At 42.6% G+C, this 23,540-nt stretch overlaps 1 protein-coding gene across 1 annotated transcript in view; it reads right to left on the bottom strand.

The window, feature by feature from the left end:
* Positions 1-23,540, bottom strand: part of LOC137880235 (zinc finger protein 385D-like) — a gene marked incomplete at its 3' end in the record, with an annotated part of 46,080 nt that overhangs the window by 16,534 nt on the left and 6,006 nt on the right. Inside the window, exon 2 of the mRNA XM_068721462.1 lies at positions 21,087-21,229. Coding sequence (XP_068577563.1) covers positions 21,087-21,229 — 143 coding nt within the window. The remainder of the gene's footprint in view (positions 1-21,086; positions 21,230-23,540) is intronic.

Here is a 23,540-nt window from a genome sequence, read left to right as displayed (position 1 = left end):
ATTCAGAGACAATATAAATTCATTCAAGACAAACTGTGGCAAGGTCAAAGCCCTGTTCTGTTAAAAATGGTTACACTTAAGTGAAAATGTGCAGTTATTCTGAATTGTATATATAGCTCATGAATGCCCAGAGACAATAAAAGCTTTTACGGCTTCAGCAGCACTCAAAGGCAGAATGATATAATACACACCTACTTAACAGTTGAAAAAAAAAGAAAAAAAATTGGGATCCATTATCTGCTTTTAATGGAGAATAAATTTACAGAAAATGTCTCTGAAAATGAAACATTTATATTACACAGCAGAGCATTTAGCTAATGTCGCGAGCAAAACTCGGTGACCGGCCGCTATTAGACACCAGAGTTTATATCGACGAAATGTTTGTTGACTGCTATGCTGCGCACAGTCAGCATTATGAAACACGCTGCACTAGATGTGTAGCCAAAGTCAACAAGGTAGAAGCAAATAACACCCACTTCCTCAGTCGGAATGCATGTGAATGATAGACTGTACGGTGAAATGTGCAGCTTTATCACCGGGAAAACACTGTAAAGTCTGCATTACATTACCAAAGGACTCTCCTCTGCCTGTGCCCTGACACACTTTGTTGCTAAATTGGAGAGAAAAGAAAGAGTTATGCAACACTCTACCTTTGTACTGTAAATCTCACCCAAGTCTTTGGGAAGGGAGAAGAGGATGACACATTGAGTTGGCGAGGCTCGCTGGCAAGAGGGGGAAAAAAACACACTACAGCAGAGAAGCAGACGCACTGCAGCCTGCTGGGAAAACTGGGGCCTGAGCTCTGGGAGAGCTTACGCCAGTTAAAAACATCTGGGCCACGAGAGAGCAGATGACCTCTTACTAGAAACACGCACTGGGCTTGAAACATGTTATTTCTCCGTCACTCCGGTGCAAATGCTGTGAAAGGAATCCGTGGTGATGAGGCCACAGGACATGGCAGGATCCTGCAAAATCATCAGGAGAGGCTTAAGTGCGTGGCAATATCATTAATCACCGGGTATAAAGTGGATTGAAAGTTCTCGGTCTGAATTCATCCCCGCTGCGCTATTCTTGGCGGCTGATTTACCCACAATTCACCGCTGAAATTCCACCTCCTGTGCGCGTTTTCCACGTGTCCTTTTTTAAGAAATCCCCCCCCCCCCCTCCCCTCCCTGACATGCAGCGTTTCGTTCCCTCCCCGCACTGAAGCGCGATGTGTTCTGGCCTCGTCTGCAGAGAGCAGCTGCGGTGCCAGGGACATGTTATTCCCCGAGCTCCCGCTCCCATCAGCCACCCACCGAGCCACACACTCCACATGGGCCACGCCTGCCAGGGATGGAAACGTCGCCGGAGCAAATGTACCGCGACGCACACGTTGGCGCACGCGCAGCAATAGCCAACCCACGCACGCCAAAGCACATCACACATGCCCGATTCTGAAGCCTGCGGTGCACGCCGAACTCAGTGTCATCTTTCAAAATCACTTCCTTAAGCGCTAATATGCAATTCCCCCCCCCCCCCCCCCCCCCCTCAGTTGGTTGGGTTCCAGCAGCACTAACACTTGTCAATCATCCTGATGGGCTGTCTGCCTAGAAAACAGCTTCTTTGCCGGAGGCTGAGGTAACCGGAGAGCCGGCGATCAGAGAGAGCAGACGGTGAACGCGGCCGAGCTGCAATTAAAGAAACAGAGATGTTTGTAGTGTCTTTGAACAGGTCTTGCACTCACATAAACAACCTTGACATTGTCGATAAAGCAATTGCAGGTAAACACGGAGGGTTTAGGATCTTACACACGGAGTCAAGGGCACAGCCAGTATGTGTGGTTTAGCTTATAGAGATGTTGTCTAATGCAGATTTGTTTTGCTTTTTTTTTTTTTTTTGCAGTTCTTGTTTATCTCACTTCAACTCACACATTTTAAATCTACAATTTCCCTTTTTTAACCTGCCAGCAACTCCGGTACTGCCGAGTGAAGCCAATGCGTGTCATGAAACTTGCATTCTCTCTAACGACCATCAGGGGGCGACTCCTCCGGTTGTATAGAAGTCAATGAGAAGATGACTCTACTTCTCTCTTGATTTATTCCCTCAGTAAACATTGTAAACATGAGTTTATGGTCTCAATCTCTAGTTTCAAGTCTTCTTCAATACAGCATGATGTTCATTTAGTACATTATGCTCCATTTAGAGTCAAACAGACCATAAAGTGAAGGATGCTTTAGGGCGGGGCTTACTGTGATTAACAGCTAACCAGTATACAGCGTCTCTACGTCACGCCTCCGCATTCCAAATATGGTCACTTCCATTCATTGGCTGCCAAAAAAACAACATGTCGACGACCGTAATCCAAGATGGAGACGGCGAAATGTCTGAACTCGAGGCTTGAAAACATCAGTCCACAAACCAACGAGTGACGTCACGATGACTACGTCGACGTCTTATTGTGTTTTCTCTGTTCCTTGGTTTGATGCCTTTGTGTTTACAACATTTGGAACAAATTTGATTTGATTTTAAAGCGTGCCGATAAAGAAAAACTATGACATTTTAATGGTTGATTGTAATCGCTGGCCTTCTGAGAAAACTTGATCAAAGATTCAGGAGACGTGATAAACGTAAGTAAACCCGTTTTTTTTCCTTTCACTTTGATCTCTGTCTGTGGCTGTCGCCTTCCATTCTCCCGTCTGTCTTTGATTCGCACTGATGTGTCTCCGTCAGCGGAGACCGTCGGCAGCGTGTCGACAGCGAGGGAGAGTAAGCGGGTCATTTACCGGATACCATCTGACAGCCCACAGAAGGCCTGTCCGTCTCAAAGTTCAGCACAGACGCCGCCGCTGACGCTCCCCCCACTCAGCGCTGCCGGATAATGTGACGGGACAAGACAGTGATGAGCTGAGACGCCGGTGGAGACGGGCCGGTTCGTACGACTGACGCCTGATAAAGGGGACAGAAACACACACCGAGCGCTGTCTGTCTCGGTGGCGCGAGGCCTCGCATGCCAGCCGTCCCTGGTATTTGTGTGTGACAGAAGGAGTTAGCGTCACGCAAACAAGCTGGCATTAAAACGCACAACAAAAGGATCGAATAATCAATTACGTGACATTTTGGTTTAATTCGGCTGCCTGGGCGCTTTCTGAGGAGATTAAAATGTCTTTAAAGGAGCAGTAAGTCACACATTCACTGTTGAACGTGTGTTCGGTGCTCTATGACGTGATGAGAGTTTGAAAAAGCACGATGTTTGCTTTTTACAGCGACATATGACACAACCTGCTTTTCACTGAGGCGTCAGATCTCTACATTGTTAATTATTGATGCTATCGTGGTTTGTTTACGTCAGTAAAAGCGGTGAAACCAGTGAGCATTAGGTTAATCATCAAGCGACACACACAATGTTGGTTTTCCATCAACAGTGGCCTATAACTCAAACGTTTTCATGATGAATGTGAGTGCATATACATAATGTATGTGGTCAAACAAATTACAGAGGTGTACATCTGCTCCCTGTGAGCAACACTGAAAGAAGAAACCAATTCATCGTTTGGATTGAAGAAGAAACAAGTTCATATTATTCCAAAAATGATGTTTTTGGGATCTATCACCTCTATGGCGCTCTCTCACCTATAACCTTTTGGATCAACCACAGGATTTTTTTTAGCCTGATTTCAGAAAATAAAACTTCTACCTGCTGATCCTGAACTGTTCTTACAATCTTATAATCGATCTGTATATATTTCTGTCAATTCTGTCAGTAAAAATACTAATAATGCTCGCGATCAGTTATTTATTCAAGAGCTCTTTGTGACGCCAGAGAACATAATAAATATACAACTTTAAAGCACAAAGTGCAGCATGAGACTTTGATTTCCACTCGGTTCCATACCGAGGGCCTACATACCGAGCGCGCCTTTCAACACCATGGATAACGGACGAAAAATGATATTTTCTCTCCCAAAATCCACATTTCCACCGTGCGTCATCCAACATGTGGGTGCTACTCTACTGGAGGAGTAAGCGCTTTAGAAAAGACAGACTTCCTCTTCGTCGTGACGGCTACCCTTAGCGTAGCGACTGTTGAAAACATGGTACCTTTGAGTGTTTTACAGATATTTGTCGGGACTCCGGACACCCAGCTTGAAACCGGGACGATGCTGGACAAACCGGGACGTCTGGTCCCCGTAACGTAGAGCCACTGAGCTGCCGTATTTTGATAACTCTGGTAGTAAAAACTCTGGTTGTATAGAAGTCTATGAGAAAATGGCTCTACTCCTCACTTGACTTGATCTCACGTGAACACGAACTAAAAGGAAACAATGTATTTTCTCTTTTTTTTTTTTTCTGGGTCAAGACCAAATGAACCAAACTGCAGGTGTGCGAGCAGCCTAACATTAGGGAGAGATGGCTGTCAAGGTGAAAAGCAACCGTTGACTGTTGGTAGGAGACGGAGCGTGAACCGCTTCCCCCGGGGTCACATTCTCACACTTCAACTGTCCAAAGCCAGCTGTTGCTGCCTGTTTGAGCAGCCAGACTAGTTAGTGCTAGATTCTACTCCAGTTGCTGAAACTGTATTTCACCTAGATCTTAAGTCCACACAGGTCCAACATACGCTGTGTTCTCGCTGCATTAAGGCAGTTTACAGAAAACAACGTCATCTTGCAGGAAAACGCGGCTCTAAATGTGCTTCAAGGGATATAAAATAGCAAATCAGCTGCTTATTTAATCAGAATGTTTCCAATATTCTGAGAAATAATGGGCCCAGACATAAGCCAAACCGGCGGCACATATACATTTTGAATAACAGGGGACGCATTTGCAGCGCTGGCAGTTTTGCAGGCTTTACAATGATGTCTTTCAAAGGTAAAGAGCCGCTGGATAGCACATACCTGTCCAACAGACGCCTGTGTTTTGATCCATTATATACAACGTGGGCTATATATGATGCATGTATATGACTGAGGCACGTAGTGTTTATACTGGGTGTTCTCTTCACATGCTCCCTAGGTACTGAGGAATCTACTCCGTAACAGCAACATTTACATTCATAGCTATTAAAATACATATAGAAAGAGAGAACGACTGGTCAACGAGGGCTCCGGCGGTGAGGTCTAAATGCTCCGTTCACGGCCGCCAGCCCCGCTTACTATTAGCCAAAGTGGGATGAATGACCTGTCAAATGTAATCCTCCCCTCTATGTGTCTCCCAATTACCTCCGCCGCCTGGCCCAGTCCGTTAGTTCATCATCAGATTGTTGCCACACGGGAAGGACTTCAGGAATTAGCAAGTCAAATCCGAGGGGAAGGGGGGATTTCATTGGTCAGGCTTTCAGGTGTTTCGTACAAAAAACACAGAACTTTACACAGAATTTATCGGATAGAAAATGCAGCGATGAGTCCAGCTGTAAACATCTGCGTTAAATCACTAAAGTCAGTTTGTAATGTTCTCTCAGAATATGGAGCCTAAACCTGAAATCATGAGATTGGATTAGATTGACGTTATTGTCCAGATCAGTGGCTATTTGTCTTCGGATGAAGTACAGCAAGGTAAAATACGGGACACATAATAACTCAACACACCGTTAAAAACACACAAATATACAATATACAGTGGTGCAAATGGGTATGTAGCAGCAAATAAGTTATACAACCACTCAAAGAGAGAAAATATTGTGAAGTAATTTAAATGCAGTGAATTTAAATTTATTTCTTCACACTTTTCACCTCCAATCGCTGCTCTGGACATGCATGGACACGCCCAGCTCATTATATTTGCAAAACTGGAAAAGTAAATATTGCAAGAGGAAAATATATGATTGATTAAATGTGTGCCAAGACCTAAAAATTGGAAATTGAAGGAGTTCAAGTTTTAGTTTTTATCTTCTTAATTGATCGGCTGTGAAAGTAAAGAATAAGAAGCTTCTTTGTTATCGACTGACGATTCTTTTACTACATTTTCTCAGTTTCAGGGCTCCCCACCGTACAAGTGGGAACAGGTGGGTGAGTGCCTCATTTTAAAGATGGATGAACGGATGACATGTATGAGCGAAATGAAGAATCAGCTCAGAGCCCGTTATATTTATTCGGAAATTGTATTCCAAAGCGTGCAAATTTTGTGCAGCTTTAGGTGTAATGACTCTAGCAGACACACGCACACGCATGGAAGAGAGGACTGATAGATGGGAACGCAAAACGCGAGAGATTTCATTGTTGAGTGCTTCACTGGATGGGGAAACTCACACCGTCTGTGGTTTGAATGAAATTCACGTAATCTGCTTTCTGTCTTCAAACGCTCGGTATTAACTGAGTTACTGAAGATCAATTCGATTTTTCCTCAAACTTTGGGGGAAAAGTCTGTTTCCACTTGATAACTTGACATCCGTCTCGTACGTTACGCTCAAACAGGTCAGTGTGTTTGAGCTTTTTGCTAAAATGTAGAGCTTCTGCTTATTATTTAAGTTTAATTAGTTAAGACAGAATGATGAGGAGCCGGAACAATGCAAAATACACCGTATGAACACATCGCTTTATTTTTTTTGAAGGAGCAAGGTTGCTCAGTGATGGCACTTAAGGAATAAAATTGCCAAATGAAGGTGAAGAGACACATGAATAAACACAGGTGCTGCATGGGCCAAATGGATGTTTTATTGTAGGGAAGGTCGAACATTGCACTTCATTTGCTTTCAACGTCTTTTATATACAAACAAGCAAAACAAATTGGTTATGTGAAGGAAACAGAACCACTTTGTTGGATTTAGTAAAGCATCATCAGGTTGGCTTAAAATAAGTATGTTACACATTATTTTAGTTACGGACATAAATTTAAATAAGTGAACATTGAATTTTTGCTTTCACTTGGGATGCAAACGTGAAAGTCCTGTGCTTGTTTGACCTTCCCATCCACCCAAACCAATGTGGACTTCTCACGCTTTCATTAGAACCGTTAGGTATTATGGGACAAACGTTATCCGGGAGAAACATAATTGACAATGCGGTTTTGTTGTATTGTAACATAATTTCAAGAGACCAGGCTGGCACCAGACACCACTTCTTGTTTGTCACCTCTTTTTCGATTTCTTCTCCCCATTTTTTCTGTAACCCTGACCTTTTTTTTTTGTCTGCACTTCCTTTTTTTTTTTCCCCCCCTTCCTCTGCTCCCTTTGTACTTGTCTCACACAGATCCAGTGTTTTTCACCGAGTATGAATGTTCCCTCCAGATTTTCCCATTGCTCTTTACCGCTGCGCTGACCCCTCTCACACCACTGGGCCCTATCAGGATGAAATATTGAACTGGGAGAGCTCCCTCAAGGCATTTGGCAGGCACACTGTCTGTCCCCCGTCCAGCTGAGATAAAAGATAACAATGTAACACCGTAACTCTCCTCCTGCACCAGGTCCTCCCATAGCCCTAAAGCACCAGCATAGAGTTCCAACTGGCTGCGATGCTTCCACGTAGACTGTTTAAACTAATCATCCATTGTATTGCGATCTAACGAAAGGTCTAGTGGGCTTCTATTTGTGGTAAATCAGTATCGCTTGTCCAGCAAATCAAAGCTTTTACATCTGGCATCCTAAATCATCAAGGATCAAACACACAAACATTTAGATGTACAGTTCTTCTTTGATCAAAAGGGTATTTGTTTACGGTTTTTTTGTTGCTTGACATCATTGAAGATGGGGATTTTTAATGCATGTTTCCTCTTCCATAGGAGTGAATACATTGCTTCCCACTGCAGCTTCTGACTACCAACAACCAGGTTTGGGGAGTAACAGAATACATGGAATACGTGGCGTTACGTAATGGCATTTAAAAAGAAAAGTAATCAGATTACAGATACCGTAAAACGAGCATGATTACGCTTTAAAATACATTTTAAAATAAAGAACGATATACTACCATGCACGTGTACTCGCACATTACAACACTGGAGGACACGACTCTCACACAATGGCCTCGAACATTTTGCGATTATTTAGTATGTTAAGCAGAAAAGGAGAACAACATCAGAGTTATGCCCTCCAGGTGTTAAAATGCATGCAAAGTGTGCATACTTAACAAAAGTTGTAGCTCGCACTTAAATAGGTATGACATTGATTATGTTGCAGCCAGAGACACAGACGGACACATGCATCAGTACTCATTTATTTAGTTGTCTTTATTTGCATATTGTTGTTAAATCCAAAAGTAACGCAAAGCAATTTATGTAATTTACGTTAAAGTTAAGTTACTTTAATATTATTCAACTTGGATTAGGTTAATGATTGGTTGGTTATAGTAATTGTAATGGAATACATTTTTAAAGTAATTACCCCAACCCCGGTGATGGCCTATTGCAAAGAAACACAACTGTGTCATCTGTAAATGTGTGGATTGAGGAGTGATGTCAGCCAGTGGGAAGAAGTGAAAGCAAACTGAAGTGCTGCATAATGGTCAGTATGCATCCCTGAGATTGTATCCGTACAGAAAACGGCTACAGAAACCCAAACATTAACAGAAAAACCCAATAAAAAGCTGTTACAGTCATCTGATCTCAGCGTAGTGTTAAAAATGACGGCAAAACCAAGAACATTGAAAAACCATCTTCATGAAGAAAACATTTAGCTATTATGGACAGGTAATATTTAGTTTTTGATAAAGTACATGTGCTTCAAATAATAATGTATTTGTCTCTTAACAAATACCATAATAAGTTCTGGAATAGTGCAATGTCAGGACATTGAAATTCTTTTTGTAAATAAATCACCGCGCATGCAGTGAAACTCAAGAGGATGGACTTCGATCGTGTTTTTGCTAAATTCTCTCACAGGCTAATTTCTAATCCATCATTCTATCAGAGTGCTTCAGCTACACCCACAGGATGGAGGAGAGTGTCTCACTCATGACAGGGTTCAATAAAAACTAAGATTAAACGATTTATCTTCTCATAATATTCCACCATGAATATCAAACAAGGCTGATGCTCTGGTAATGAGAGAGGAGCCCGAGGAGTGTGGCCATCTATTGGATTTCCAAAATCAATGGCCTAGAAAAATGCATGAGCCACCTGCAAACACTGGATCTTAACAATGCAACGCGTCGTATTCCCTGCAACTTTCCTCGCGGGCCCTGCTGGGACATCAAGTTTGGAAGCCTGCTTTCATCGATGTTGCTATTCTTTAGGCGGGCTCCGCATCAACACTCCCTGCTTCTCATTTATTCAGTTAAACATGTTTACACTTGCATAGCACTTGGCTGAATTTGAAGGGGAGGGGGGGTTCCTTAATGGTTTTGTGCTCTCCTCAAATTGCAACACAATGGCAGTTATTGCAATTTATTGCACACGGATTCTCCCGGGCAAAGCGAAGAATTCAAACTACTGACTTTCTGCCCAGTTTCTTCACTTCTGAGGCGGCTGCCACCTTCTTATGTGGGCTTTTGCGGCAGAAATGATTAACAGTTGACCCTTGTTTGAGTTCTCTGGGCGCACGGGAGGGACACATTTCTGTAAGCTCACGAAGAGAAAAACACTGCTCAGGAGAGAAATAAATTTGAGAAAGCTTTACTGAGGGGGAAGTATCGCTGAAGACAAACAGGGTGTGTCTGAAGACCTCATACAACTGTGTCCGCCCCGGGCTGTCTCATCAGCACATTGATTCAATCCGCAGAGTCTGTCACTCTCGTAAATCCCCGGGTCAACCTTGTCTCCGTGCAAAAAAGACACCGTTGTATTCTCCCTCCGGGACTGGTGTGTTTTTCATTACGGGAAAAATGGTGTTGCAGGTGCAAACTGCTCGCACTCGCGCTCCAGCTGGTTCTGTTTTGACAGTGAAACATGGTACAGCGTGAGGCCAACGCTAACGCACGCACACACAGTGGAGGAGATTACTGAGGGACGGATGTCATAGATGGAGCATGCTGGGAAACTCACACACAGCTGTCTTTAAGGGTAATAGTACTCGGATTTCATATGTGCAGATTGTTACACTGTAGTTTCATTGATATAAACAATTCCTGGAGGCAGAAACAATTTCCGCTTGAGTTAAACCTCAATGGGAGAAGACAAATCGCTGCTTCTCTGGCAAAGTATCAGACTCCTGCCTCCAGTGAGACAGAAGAAGAAGATTATGATATGGAGCCACTGCTCTTCCTTTGAACTTTGTGAAATTGAAGCTTTCAAATTAATCCCAGCCGTGCTATTCCATTGTCATCTATGGCAACAGTTGACAAACTTTTTTGGCTTCAACCGTGTTGAACTTTTTCTCACAGGTCGTGTCAGAAAGTGAATTCCCGTCTCAGTTTTTTCAATTGAATTATTATTTCAGAGGCCTGAAGACATAACACCATCCAGTATTATTACAGAAAAGAAAGATTAGAGGTAAAAAAAATCTCTGCAGAAATATGTTGTTTTGTTTAATAATTTTGTGAATCAATTGATCCTTTACTAAGCTCCACCCCCTGCTGCTACTTAGTCAAGCTGTTAGAACTACGTTACCATGGAGCCCACACTGTCACTAACTGCACTCCCTGAATGAATATGATGTAACTTTTGGAAGAAAAAAGCCATTTCTTAGAGAAGCAAACAGAAGGGTCTACAATGTGCGTTTGAAGGACGTATCCAGGATGTCAAACTGATTGAAAACAGGTTGAAAAAAATAAATAAAAATAGAAGCTAAAGCCTACAGATCACAGTGTGAACACCTCATCACCTGGAGATCGAGACCGAAGACAATGAAATTAAGAACCAATGCTGTTTCTGTGGGTCTTTCTTTACTGTTAGTATTCAGTATACCTTCAGTAGTTAGCGTAGCATAGAAGTGCTAACGCTAGCTAATGTGCTAACACACTCTGCTAATGTTAGCTCCACAGGTTTTTACGTAGAAACATATATCTCCTTCCAATCTCTCTGGGTAACGAGTATCACGATTTAACAACATTTAACCATGACGAGCTCCAAATCCACAAAACCAGCCTGAAAATAAACACAACCTCAGACAATTATTGCATGAGAGTCTATGGAGCAGAGCCGGATAGTTGTCGGACCCTGGTCAGAGCTGGCCAATGCTACACTATGGTTGGCCAGTCTGTGTTCAAAGGGCCAATGGGTGAGCCTCAGATTCTCATAGATGTTCTGCCAAAGGACAAAACAGATACATCTGATATAATGGTGGGTGGTTTGGGGGGGGTGGACTATAGCCTTAAACTGCTGATTTCACCTGCTACATACCTTCTTGAATTTCTCAAATTGAGTATCGTTTATTGTTTTAAGATGACCAGATGGGCATTTAAAGCTGACATATTTTTCTTATCACTTCAAAAGAACCCCAAAGCGCACGGCAACGCCATCAAATAAGCAAAAACAGATTGCTTCAGTCCTCCATTCCTCTCCCACATCCAAGCCTCTGATGTGCGGAGAGAGTGTGCCCTGAAACACAGGAGGGGAAGCAAATATACATCACCGCTGTCCGACTCACACCCCCGTGTTCATCGGTTATCACACTGTGGCTGACATTTCACAGGATTTAAACACCCAGAGGAGCTTAGAGAGTTGTTAGCCTGACTGCGGTGCACAGTGCCAGTAGGTCACTTTAAGACAAGGAGGAGACACTGGACTACAGCTACATCGGCTCAGCTTCGCCTGGGAAGCTGGCGCTAAGCACCCCCATAAAAAATCATCTTGAGCTCCCCACTATTATCTCTGCATTCCACCGGAGACGGGGAGAGCGGTGAGCTGGCAGCTATCCAGAGAGAGTGAAATATTATCGTGGGAGAACACATCAAGACGAGCTCCGGCAACATAAAGCTTCCACACAGTTCAGGGGGTTAAAAAGCCCCGGAGCCCGAGCTAAACGATAAGGACCGCTGCGCCGCGCATTAGACAGATATGCACTCCACTCCACCGCAGCAGGTGCGACTCGCTGGAGGGAAGGCGGCTGGCACACTGGTGGTCCCGCTCGCTCTCCGGCTTTGATCATTCCCCACCATTTTTTTTTTTTTTTTTGCGGGCTTGCACGCTTCCCCCGGGAATACAATTTATTGAGTCCATTAGATGTTTATGGGACACGTGTAAATCAAATAAGAGTCTGCAAAACAGCTCGACTCACCCTTTGTTCTTTTCATTTTATCTTCATACAGAGGTGGATTTGAGCAATCATTCGTCATTTGAATGTCAACTATGAAGAAATGAAGAGGATAAAGCTTATGAGGGGGGGGGGGGGCTGTCGGTTCTGGACGTAGTTTTACCATCCTGAATCCCTTTTTTGAAGATTGTCTTTGAATGATATCCAACGAAATAGAATAGGAGAGCCCTCGATAATGTGACGATATGTAGGTTTAGATTGGATGATACTTGATTGTGAGAAATTTGTCTTATCGGAAGATGAATCTCAATGCATGCTCTCGGCGTTATTCGGCTAACACAGCACAAAAATAGCCTTCATTCGGACCGATGGCCTCGTTATATTTAGTGTGTCGGCACCATTCCAGTGAGGCATGGGCCCTGACCCAAACTAGATGGAACCGGGCCATAGTTAATGTTATTAACTACAGCTGTGTTTACCCTTCAATGACATGTCAAAATGGCTGCTGTGTAAAGGGCTGGTAGGCTACAGATGAGCCTCTGCTTCTGTTGCTGTAGAGAGGTTTACATTTCATGCTGGTGTTTTTTTTCTGCTTTTAAACCCTCCAACGGGATATTTTTGAACCGTAAGCAGTGTGCGAAATACACGGTGCCAACCAACCAACCAACCAACCAACCAACCGATGAGCACGACATCAAAACCTGCAGAACATAAATCAGGAACAAATCGGTCATGTCATTTATCGAAGAGCATCTGTCTCACAACATTCAGACTTCGGAAAAAAAAACAACCTTCCCAAACCCCCGAACACACAAAAGAATTCCTCCCACTTCGCCGTGTTACTGTTTGTGCTTTGTCAAAGTGCACATTTCCATTACAGCCGCTGATGCTAACGTTGACGTAGCGCGGGTGTGTACACATCGAAATGGACTGTGATGCTGTCGCGGGTGCAGACGGAGGCCCGTGTGTCCCTGCTGCTGCTACTGCTGCTGCAGGACTACAAAGCAATTTCCCAGCGTGCAGATCCGCGCGCAGAATCGATAAATCACAATCCTGATTACTCTACAGGGGGAAATGGAGTTTGTATTGTTTCTCCAAGACAAATGTAAGCTCCAGGCAAGATAGATCTCATTTCCAGGGCCAAAGAGAGACAACCGAACACACATACACCTACTCCACACTGAAAACTCCTTTTCACACTTTTCTCTTTCATTACACACCAAAACTCACCCGTTGCTGTTGAGCCCCCCCCCCCCCCCCCCCCCCCCCTTTACCACCCTTGTTTTCTTCTCCTGTTTGCGCCATTTCTTTCAAGGTGGCAAGTTCAATAACTCTTCCACGATTGAATCAATTGAAAGTTTGCAGAGCAATCCCAAAAGTTCTGCAAAGCTCACTTTCAGTTTTTTTTTTGTTTTTTTTTTACCCTGAACCGGGCCTCTTCCAAATTTCATTGCAGGTCAGCAGCAACAGGACCTGACACCTACAGCGTGTTCAGGTGAACAGGTGTGTCAAAATGATTTAGGTGGTACAATTTCAAGGGTTAAGTTCCATAATTTCACATCAGTTTGAAGGATTTAATTGCTCCTTAAACGGTTGAGAGCACTTTGGAGTCTCTTCAGAAAGAGCGGCGTAATGAAATGTGACACGCTGTTCATCTTCTTCATTTTAGATGCTCTGAATCCACATTCTGGGCCCCAAAGTGAAACAAAGCAAACACTGAATCTTTTCCTTGATGCTATGAAAACAGATGAGGAATGTTATGCTGGACAAAGACTATTGTGACTGCACCAAATGCTTTCTAATGAATGTATTAGTCACTGATGTGTTCATCGCCAGGACAAGCAGAGGTGCTGCTAAGAATTGGAACAAGGCCGCTGACTCTGATGGGTCGAACTAGCTTGGAAAAATAAATTAAATTCTTTTTTATATATATATATATATATATCACAAAGTGAACTGTCCAGAAGTTCAGTTGATAGACTGTGAATAGATTAAATGAGAAGATGTGAATATCGGTTTGTTCCCAGAGCTGGCAAGGCAACTAATTACAGATAAAAAAAAAAGAATGGATGCAAAATAAATCAAAAAAATATAAATGTGGTTCAATAGATAGGGATACCTGTGAGGCCATGGACAATATAATGAGAAAGGAGCTGCTTGGATTCAATGTATTTTTGCTTTGAGATATGTATGTGGATGTAATTTGGATTTTGAACAACTTTGTGTTATTTTCTATATCCCATAACCATATGTCAGAATCCTAAAAAAATATGATTTAATTAATGCACGTAAATTATTAATATTTTGGTTTTTTTAGACCCACTTCACTTCACACAGAGCGAAAATGGGATTTTAGAAATGTTTGCAAATTATTAAAAAGGGATGAAAGATGAAACATATTCAGAGCCTTTGTTGTGACACCTCTTTGAGCTCAGGTGCCTCTTGTTGATCTCTGAGATGCTTCTTCACCTTGATTGGTGTCCACCTGTGGTAAATCCAGCTGATTGGACATGATTTGGAAACGCACACACACACACACACACACACACACACACACACACACACACACACACACACACCTGCGTGTGAATGAGGTCTTCCCCCATCTCCACCTTCCAGAAGGACAACCGTCAGTGCATCACTCCACTGATGTGGACACTGAGGTAGAGCGGCCTCTCCTCAGTGAAAGACACCAAGGCACCTAAAGGACTCTCAGACTGTGACAAACGAGATTCTCTGGTCGGGAAAACAAGACTGAACTGTTTGACCTCAATTCTAACGGGGGCGCCGCTCATCACCTGCGCAACATGAAGCATGGTGGCGGCGGCGGGGTCGTGCTGCTGGGGGTGTTTTTCTGCTGCAGGGACTTCGGGGGAACTACCAAGCTGTGCGGAGATATCCTAATGAAGACCTGGTCTGGAGCGTTCGGGAACCTCGGACGAGGAAGACCCAAAATCCAGGTGTGCAAAAGCTTGTCGCGTCGCACCCAAGAAGATTCTCCGACAAGAAAAAGCACGATGATACGCCACTCGTATTCGGGGTTCCTACTCAGACAGTTGTCTGACGTCAAACGACAAATATTTGGAAAAATATTTAAAAAAAAAAAAAAAAAGTGGAGTCTGCACAGCTGAGACTTCAGTTGTGCCAAAGAACCATCAGTTTGTCACGGTCAGCCTTGGTTTGTGTTCAGGTCTGGCGTTGTGCACCTGGAACGCTTAAAGGTTGGAAATTTGAAGCTCTGAGTTGTCTGAAGAGCAGCATATGAACGGAGTTAAAGATCGGAATACTTGTCCGTGTGATATTTTGCTTTTTTTCTTTTCAATAAATGTGCACAAACAAACTTGTAAAATCTTCTTTTCTCTTCGTCATTATGGGGTAGTGAGTGAATATTTATGAGGGGAAAACGCTTCATTTTAACGGCTTTAACTTTAGGCTGCAACGTAAAGTGAAAACAGAGCAGGAATCTGAAAGCGCTGTAGATTAATGGAGAGATGCTTGATTCCTGTTTCTTTTTTATAGCAAACAATATTAAAGAAACGCCCGTTTAGAAAAACACATCTATAAAAACAGACTTTATCAAATCAGTCAGTAACCCTTGTGATATTTAGGGTCAGTCTGAAAAGTGACGCAAATGCTGAAGTGCCTTTAAAGTCTGGTTGTATAGAAGTCTAGTCTAAAATGACTCTACTTCTCTCTTGATTTATTCCCTCAGTAAACATTGTAAACATGAGTTTATGGTCTCAATCTCTGGTTTCAAGTCTTCTCCAACACAGCATGATGTTCATTTAGTAAGTTAGGATCACGTTACCATAAAGCGAAGTATGATTAAGAGTAGTTCTTACTTTAATGACAGTTAAATGTAAAAAAAAAATGTATCACCTAAAAATATCTTGTTTCCATGTTCCTTTTGTAATTCTGGTTTTAATAAAAAAAAAAAAAAGCAAGATGGCTTCTGCCAAAATGCAGATGCCTGTTAAATCAAAGGCTGGGACGCGGTCTCGGGCTGCGTGGTACGACACATGCTCAGTGTTGCTGGAGCTGCAGTGACGGAGGGTTTACAGCAGACGCTGTCCACGTTCCTTTTGGGATACGCTAGAATGCAGAAAAGCATTTGTTCACGGTCTTTTATTAAAGATTGTACAAACCCAATGGGTGACGTCACGGGCGCCCATGGGGCGCCCATTTCTTATCCAGTTGGGGGGGGAACAGAAGTAGATGTAAAGTGGCTCAAACTGCTCCACACCTGGTAATAAAAGACACGACCTTCTTTCCTAAACTACTATTTGTCTCCTTTCAAACTTGAGCCTCCTGAAAGACCCTTTTTTTTTTTTTTTTTTTTTTTTTTTAACCGCCGTGTGTGTCGTGAGCACATGTAGTTACATGCATGAGGTCTTTTTTTTTTTTTTTTTTTATGTCTTGAAGCCACATTTTTCTGGTACATTTCCGTGAACTAAGAGGCCCACGAGGGACAAAAGACAGAAAGAGATATAACAAACGTCCTTTCTTTCCCTCCGGCTGAAGATCCCCCGATTGTGTCAGTCACTCAGCCCAGAACAAGACTTTATTAGTCCCATTTCATGCAGGTGTGGACACGCACACACTTTTCAATATGCTCTTATTTTCCTTTGTACCACCTGTGAAAAATAAATCCAATAATGTGAGCGTTCCTGGGTTGAAGTGTGTCCTTGCTGGCTGTTAATGGAAGAACTGTCATCTATAGGATTATTTGGAGTGTATTTTTTTTTTTTTTTCTTGAAGTAAGGGGGCGTAAATGTTTATTGGGCCCCGGGGACCCATAAGCAGATCTGACCTCATCTCAAGCAGATATAAAAGAGAGTGCTGTCTGTGGGAGTTCAGATGGAAACAAACTTCGGCTTCATCTGCAAATCGCGAAATGTGCTGCACTCGATCGAAGCAGCTGCTCGGCTTCTGCGCACGACTTATAATCAGAGATCCACATCTTCTAATAAACTGCTTGACTGAAGCCATATTGCCCATATGCGGGGCGGGCGGAAAGCAACATTTTAGTTAAAGCAAAGAAAGTTATTTAAGAAAATACATTAGTATTTTCTTCATTAGTATTTTCTTCTTCTTATTATTCTTTTTACTGCTTCATTTGCCGCATATTTTATATTTAAAAAGCAATTAAATATCTATAATATCTCCATTTCTCTGTCTTTTTTTTATCCTGTGATTGTTCTCATTTCTTCTATTCTCTCGTTGCTTTCCTTTCCTACTTCCTTCAACCTGTCCTCCATTTTTTTTACCCCTATCGCCTTCCTCTCTTACTTCTGTCCGCTTACTTCTCTATTCGTCTATAAGTCCTTTTACTTCAGATAGTTTGGCAACAAGACAGATCACCAGACCCGGGTCAGTATTAGCTTTCCTCAGAGCCACAAGGCCGCCAGCCTAGCTACTGTCCAAAAGGTAAAAAAAAAATCAACCGTAGGAATCCCGATGTGAATTAGAACCCCAGTTCTAAGCGCGATGATGAAGGTGGAGAACAAACACCTGGTAGCATTAAGAAGTAGCAGGTCTAACTTAGGAGCTTAATAACTTCTATTTTATTCTCTTTTCTACGATTACCAATAACATCACTCCGGTGGTTCCGCTGTCCGCCATTTCCTCTACCGGGGGGGATAGCGACTGTCAGCTGTTATGTTGAGTTATAAGCCATTTTGTCGAGTCTCTCTGGTAATAAGCAGCGATGCGGTGAAAATGTCGAGGGCTTTCACCATGAAAGGTAAGCTGGGTTGTGCTGCTGTTGACAATAAATAAATGAATAGTTTGCCTTTCTATTATTATTTTATTACCGTCATAAGTGTAGTATATAAAACTCCAGCGCTATCCTCTTCCTCTGTGCCGTGAATGGAGCTTCATGACAGAAATACGAAGTGAAAGTGAAGCTTATAGGGAGCTGATCTAAACCCCAAATAGTGTCACTATTCACTGTCTAATCAACCTTTACTTCATAATGATGAATCAAAATACTTGTCTGTTGCTACTTTAAGTACAATTTGCTGCCAGTTTTTTTTTTTTTTTTTTCAAACTTCTACTAAACTAACAATGTTTTAAATCCAGGACTTTCCCTCTGTGGCGCTGATGTGACATTTCATCACTTCCAGCACTGTTTCTGAGACGCGTTTAGAGGTCCTTTCCAGCCCTGGAAGCCACCGTCTGTGTGACACATGAAGAGAACACGACAGGCTGCACGTGTTGCGCCCTTGAAACAAAAAAGAAGAACAGAAGAAGCGTGTGAACTCCCTCTCGTAAAGCTTCGAGTATCACCTCTTTCACAGCTCTGCTTGGTGATCAAGGAAATCAGGATATGGAGGAAAGTTTTGAGGGAATTGAGGCAAAAGAGAGAGAAAAGAGAACGTGTTTGTGAGACATCGAGGGCGAAGGGTGATTATTTTAGTGTTAATCTAGTATCAGCTTTCAAACACTTGGAGGCTTCCCAGTGTATTACTCACCGTCTGCAGACAAGTCAGTTAAATACAGATTAGACGGGACAAGAAAAGGGACGAGGTATTAGTGAACTTTCTCATGAAGCAATCAGTCTCCCTATGCGTTATCCGGGCTTTTTCTCCATGATGTCTTTTTTTTTTGGGATCCATATGTTTCTTTTTTTTTCACTCTCATCCAGCTGTGCGCCATATTTCAACCTCTCGTTTCCAGACGATTTTAAATTGCGTTGTCCTTGTAATTCAAAAGACGAAAAAGAAAGACTTTTTTTTATCTGTCGAGGGTTTTTCTATTGTCATCATATTTTTTAATTTTTTTTTTTTTTTTTGATGACCTAGCTGATTCGAGCTGTGCGAGGCCACATACTTCCTCATAATTACTTTCTACTTTCTGAAAAAGAAGATCGATAGATCCATACCAGTGTACACACGAGTCCTGCAACAGTAAGTGCACGTCGGGTGAGTGCTCCATTTAAAAAGGCAGCGCCTCACCGATTGCAAATCCAATAAGGTCTGTGTAGTAGCCAGCTGCCACCGTTGCTTTATAGTAAGCTGTTAACAGCAGGTCTTGATGCTGGAGAAATGGTCGATTAAAGAGCTGGTCTCTGAAACGTGACACCCCTGTTTATAAAAAAACAATGAGCTCTAAGAGAGTTATTTTAACCTTCCACATCAACACAACACATAAATAGTGAAGCTATAATAATGCATTAACAAAGCCAATCACCAACGGATGGGAAGTGGTCGTTATATTGTGTTCATGGCTGCAACTAAGGATTATTTTTTCATGAATTGATTAATCTGCTGACTTGTGCAAAAATGTCAGAAAATACTGAAAAAGTCCAAATCCCAAAGATAGTTGGTTTATTCCCACACGGTACGAAGAAATGGTTCAGATCCTCACATTTGAGCAGAACGAGGAAACCATAATCAATTATCTGAATATTGTTTCTGTCCATCGCTTCAGCTCTAATTGTATTGCAAGAGTTGATAATGTGGGGAAACAAAAACATGTCGTCGGTGAACATTTTCCTTATTTGTTGGGACATTTTGCGACGTGTCTTGACAGATACGTTGATTAGTAACACTATGTTATTAATGACTTATATATATATATTTATATATATATATATATATATAAATGTGAATTCTAAGTAGACAGGATTGATAACAGAGATTAATCCTAGAACAGAGACGGGTTGAGAGCTTCCCCAGAAATACAACCAGCGCTCATCATGTGATGCTTAAAAGCTAGTAAGTGGACCTTGAGGTAGAGTATTAGCAGGGACATCACGGTACTGATACTGATTTTATAGTATGCTTAACCCTTTGAAGAGTTGTTGCGAGAAGGTTGGTGTTTCTTTCCAAAAAGAAATGTGATCACTTTCCTAATAACGCTAAAGGACGTTTTCCGTCAAATGCTTTGCGCTGCTTTTCGCTGCTTTTGCAACATCTCTGCAGTGGAACTTTTGCTTTCTCCAGATTGTGCACGACATATTGTAATCTCTGGAGGAGGAGATGAAGACTATCGCATTCAAAACTGACATCGGAGCAACATGGAGCACGTTCTGCAAACTGTCTCTGCTCTCAGAACTTCTCACAAAAGACGCACTAAAAGGTAATCGTAGCTGTTGCTGTGAGGAATCGAGGTTTTCAAAGAGACATTCAAAGCTCCGGCGCTCACTGCACACTTTAAACACACGTCTGTAATGTTTTGGACAAGTAGAATGCCGACTGGCTTTCAGCCTTATGGCAAAATATGTCTTATATATAGATATATATGTATATATACATATATATCTATATATCTTTATTTCTGTGTCGGAGTAAAATTTAAACAGATGTGAATGTTAACAAGGAGATGAGTTGTACTCGAGAGCCAAATTCCTCAAAGAGAAATAATCTGCTTTGGGTTAATGAGTTTTGATGTGAGAGCCTAAAGACCGAGCTGTCAATAAATCTCCACGACAGAGTTGAGAATGCAAACTGTCCAGAGAGGAGAGGAGAGTAATCACAGTTTCCACGTATGAGTCTCTGCTTCTCTTTTTCTTTCTTTTTTTTTGCCTCGTTAAAAGAAAAAAAATGTCAAGAGAAAAAACATACTGAAAAGAGATGAGACGAGGGATTCTTTTTTTTTTTTTTTTTTTTACGTTGAATGAATGTTTGCATAAGAAAATCATACATTTCTCCCACAGAAAGAGGCAGTGTCAACACATTCCTTACATTTCTCAAAAGCATGGAAGCTTCAAAAAGCATCATTTCAATGAGATGTTTAAAGGGTAACCATAAGAGAGAGCATTTTTGATATGCAACATTTAAAAAAAAAAAGAAAAAAAAAAATGGCAGATGCATGAACCAAATACGGTCAAGTGAGGTTGAACCTCACGGCCTAAAAGCTGCTCTGAGTGATCACAGCTTTAAACGAAGTCTTCAAATGGGAATATTTGAGGGACAAACATTAGAAATCAGAATCAGAATCAGTCTCATCTCCTGCAGTCAGAACCTCAGCGGGGCTCAAGCAGCATCTGACAGCCTGCGAGTCGATCTCGTGACCCGCGAAATACACGGCGGACGTGACTCACCGCGTTGAATCCCGTGAAGAAACTCGTCGCTGTGGTCGTATCCAATGGGAACGGGAGGAACTGCTTAATGCCCAGCGAGTTCTGGACGGCGGGCAGGGTGGGGCGCATCAAGGTGGGCATGAGGCCATTTTGACATGTGTTACCTGTGGGAGAGGAGAGCAAAAAAGGCACCGTGTTGAACAGCAGACGGCAACGGGGAACGGAGGCCTCCGCCAAAACCTCTCAGTTTTACATCCAAGTGAACCTTTCGGTGTGTTTGTTTAGTCTGCAGAATAAAGTGTGACATCTTATCTATGTTAGTCATCTATGTAAATAATTAGCACCTGCGCTAACAGCGCCGCCAAAGCAGACGTCCTTTAGAATCAGAATCAGTTCCAGCAGGAGTTGATTTGATTTAATGCCTGGAGTGAAAACAAATTTTCAAATTTCCTACAGTTGACTGTGGCTCATCTAATAGTTATCACATTTCCCTGTTTTATTACAAACTCACGTTATTCTGTGTTCTTGCATCACGACTTGCGTCCGATTCACAGAAGATGTTGCTCTCACGACGTTACGGCGCAAACGCGTCCATAACGGGGTTTTTTTTTTGCGTCTGATTTAAATTATCCATGTGGAAAAGTAGAAATGTTTCCTTTGCGCCAAGAAGACAGTCGGCAGAACAATGGCAGAGAGGAAAAGACGAATGAAATGTCTGACAGAATTCCTCAAAACTCATGGCACGGAATCTAAATGTGATGGAGAGAAAACCAATATAAATGTGCTTCAGCTACCACCAACTCTCTGAAGACGCTAATAGTTTCACTGCGACTGCGTGTGTCTTATTAGCGCTTTGTGATTTCAACCCATCGCGCAATTATGGGTTCACTATTATAGAACTACGAGGTTTCTCTTCGTCTTATTTGTGCAGGTTTAGCGGTCGCAAAAGCATCAAATATGTTTTTTTTTTTTTCTCGACCTCATCTCAGCTGATGAAGGCCGTGAGATATTGATCCCGGGGTCAGGAATGAAAATTCCCCACTCAGATTAAAGAGATAATAATAACTCCAGTGTTGGTGTATGAAAAAAACCTTGAATCTCACACCTTTCAGAGACTCCGGTTCTTTGTTGTAATTGTTGAATTACATGCTCATCAAATTCCCTGTAATATCTCCTGTTAAGGGGGATTTTCATGATCAATGGATCATATAAAAGGTATGTTAACACAGAGTCCATTTCTTCACAATGAGTACTTTTACTTTTGATGTATAAGTACACACTATGCATGTTTATTTACCCCAATTGAGTTAAACATTTTGAATGCAAAACTTCGACTTGTAGTGGAGTATTTGAGTCAAAGGCATGTCGGTGGTAATTTGGCTGCAGGCTCATGAATTCCCATGTATTCGGTTTCCTCTTGTAATCACAATCAGACCCAAACGGAGTAAGCCCCGTCTAAACCCTCCTACCTCAGGGGCCCTTGCTCGGGGGCCAAACTCTGCTTTTATTTTGATCTCAACCAAAACACCTGCAAAGTTCCGTGACTGCTTCGGTTTCTGACAAAATCTGTCAGCAGAATATAGTCAAAACTGCTTTTTTTTTTCTTCTTTTTTGGAGGTAGTTTCCGCTACAGTAGGTGATTCACATTGAGCCACGATGACTCACACACAGACCCAGGAGTTGAAAACAATAATTATGCGCCGAGAACAAGTTGCACACTTTGAAAACCACTGCGTGATGCTCCGAGGATGTTTATGCCTCCGAAAACAGATGCTCTCATTCTGAAACTGTCCCCTCGAACTGACGCAGGATGACGGCAGCAGACACGGAGCGTCTTCAGGGACGAGTCGATGGCATGAGGGGCCTGGCCCTCGCATCTCGAGGACAAACAATAGTAAGTACTTCACTTTTATTGTCGTGCGAGACCACGCCAGCAGAGCGCTATATAAACCCCCAATTGGAAACAGCACTGGGCTGATTTCAACACTATAGGATTTAAAAAAAAAAAAAAAAAAAAAGGGCAGAGAAACCGTCCCAGCCCTCCAAAACACTGGGAATTAAAGAAGCCATTTCGCAAAGCAGTAATGAGAACCAGAGGGATTTTTTTTTTTTTTTTTTTTTTTTTTTTTATCGCTGCACATTTAACAACAGTGGAACTCCGGGCCAGCATGGCTCTAAAGCGCTGGCAGATACAGTATCGCACCGCCGTCTCGAGACAAATAAAAACAAGGTTTGCCACGTTTCGGCCCCCAGGCAGTGGTGAGGGGTAAATGAAAAGCAAAAGTCATAAAGACCAGAGGAGAAAAGTGAAAAAACACAGACCCCCTCCACCCCTCCCCCCCCTCCCCAACCCCCTCTTCCCTCACTCCGTCTTCCCCCTCCAGTCGCCGGGGCGCTGCCATCTGTTGGAAAAAGAACACACGCCGTCTCTCATGTGGAGGCACGTCTTCGAACCCAACTTTCAGCAAAGCGTGT

Source organism: Cebidichthys violaceus, unplaced genomic scaffold (assembly GCF_023349555.1).
Source record: "Cebidichthys violaceus isolate CVI_PGR_0920_01 unplaced genomic scaffold, fCebVio1.0.p SCAF_278, whole genome shotgun sequence".
NCBI classification, from domain to species: domain Eukaryota; kingdom Metazoa; phylum Chordata; class Actinopteri; order Perciformes; family Stichaeidae; genus Cebidichthys; species Cebidichthys violaceus.
This window is presented reverse-complemented; position numbering and strand designations above follow the sequence as displayed.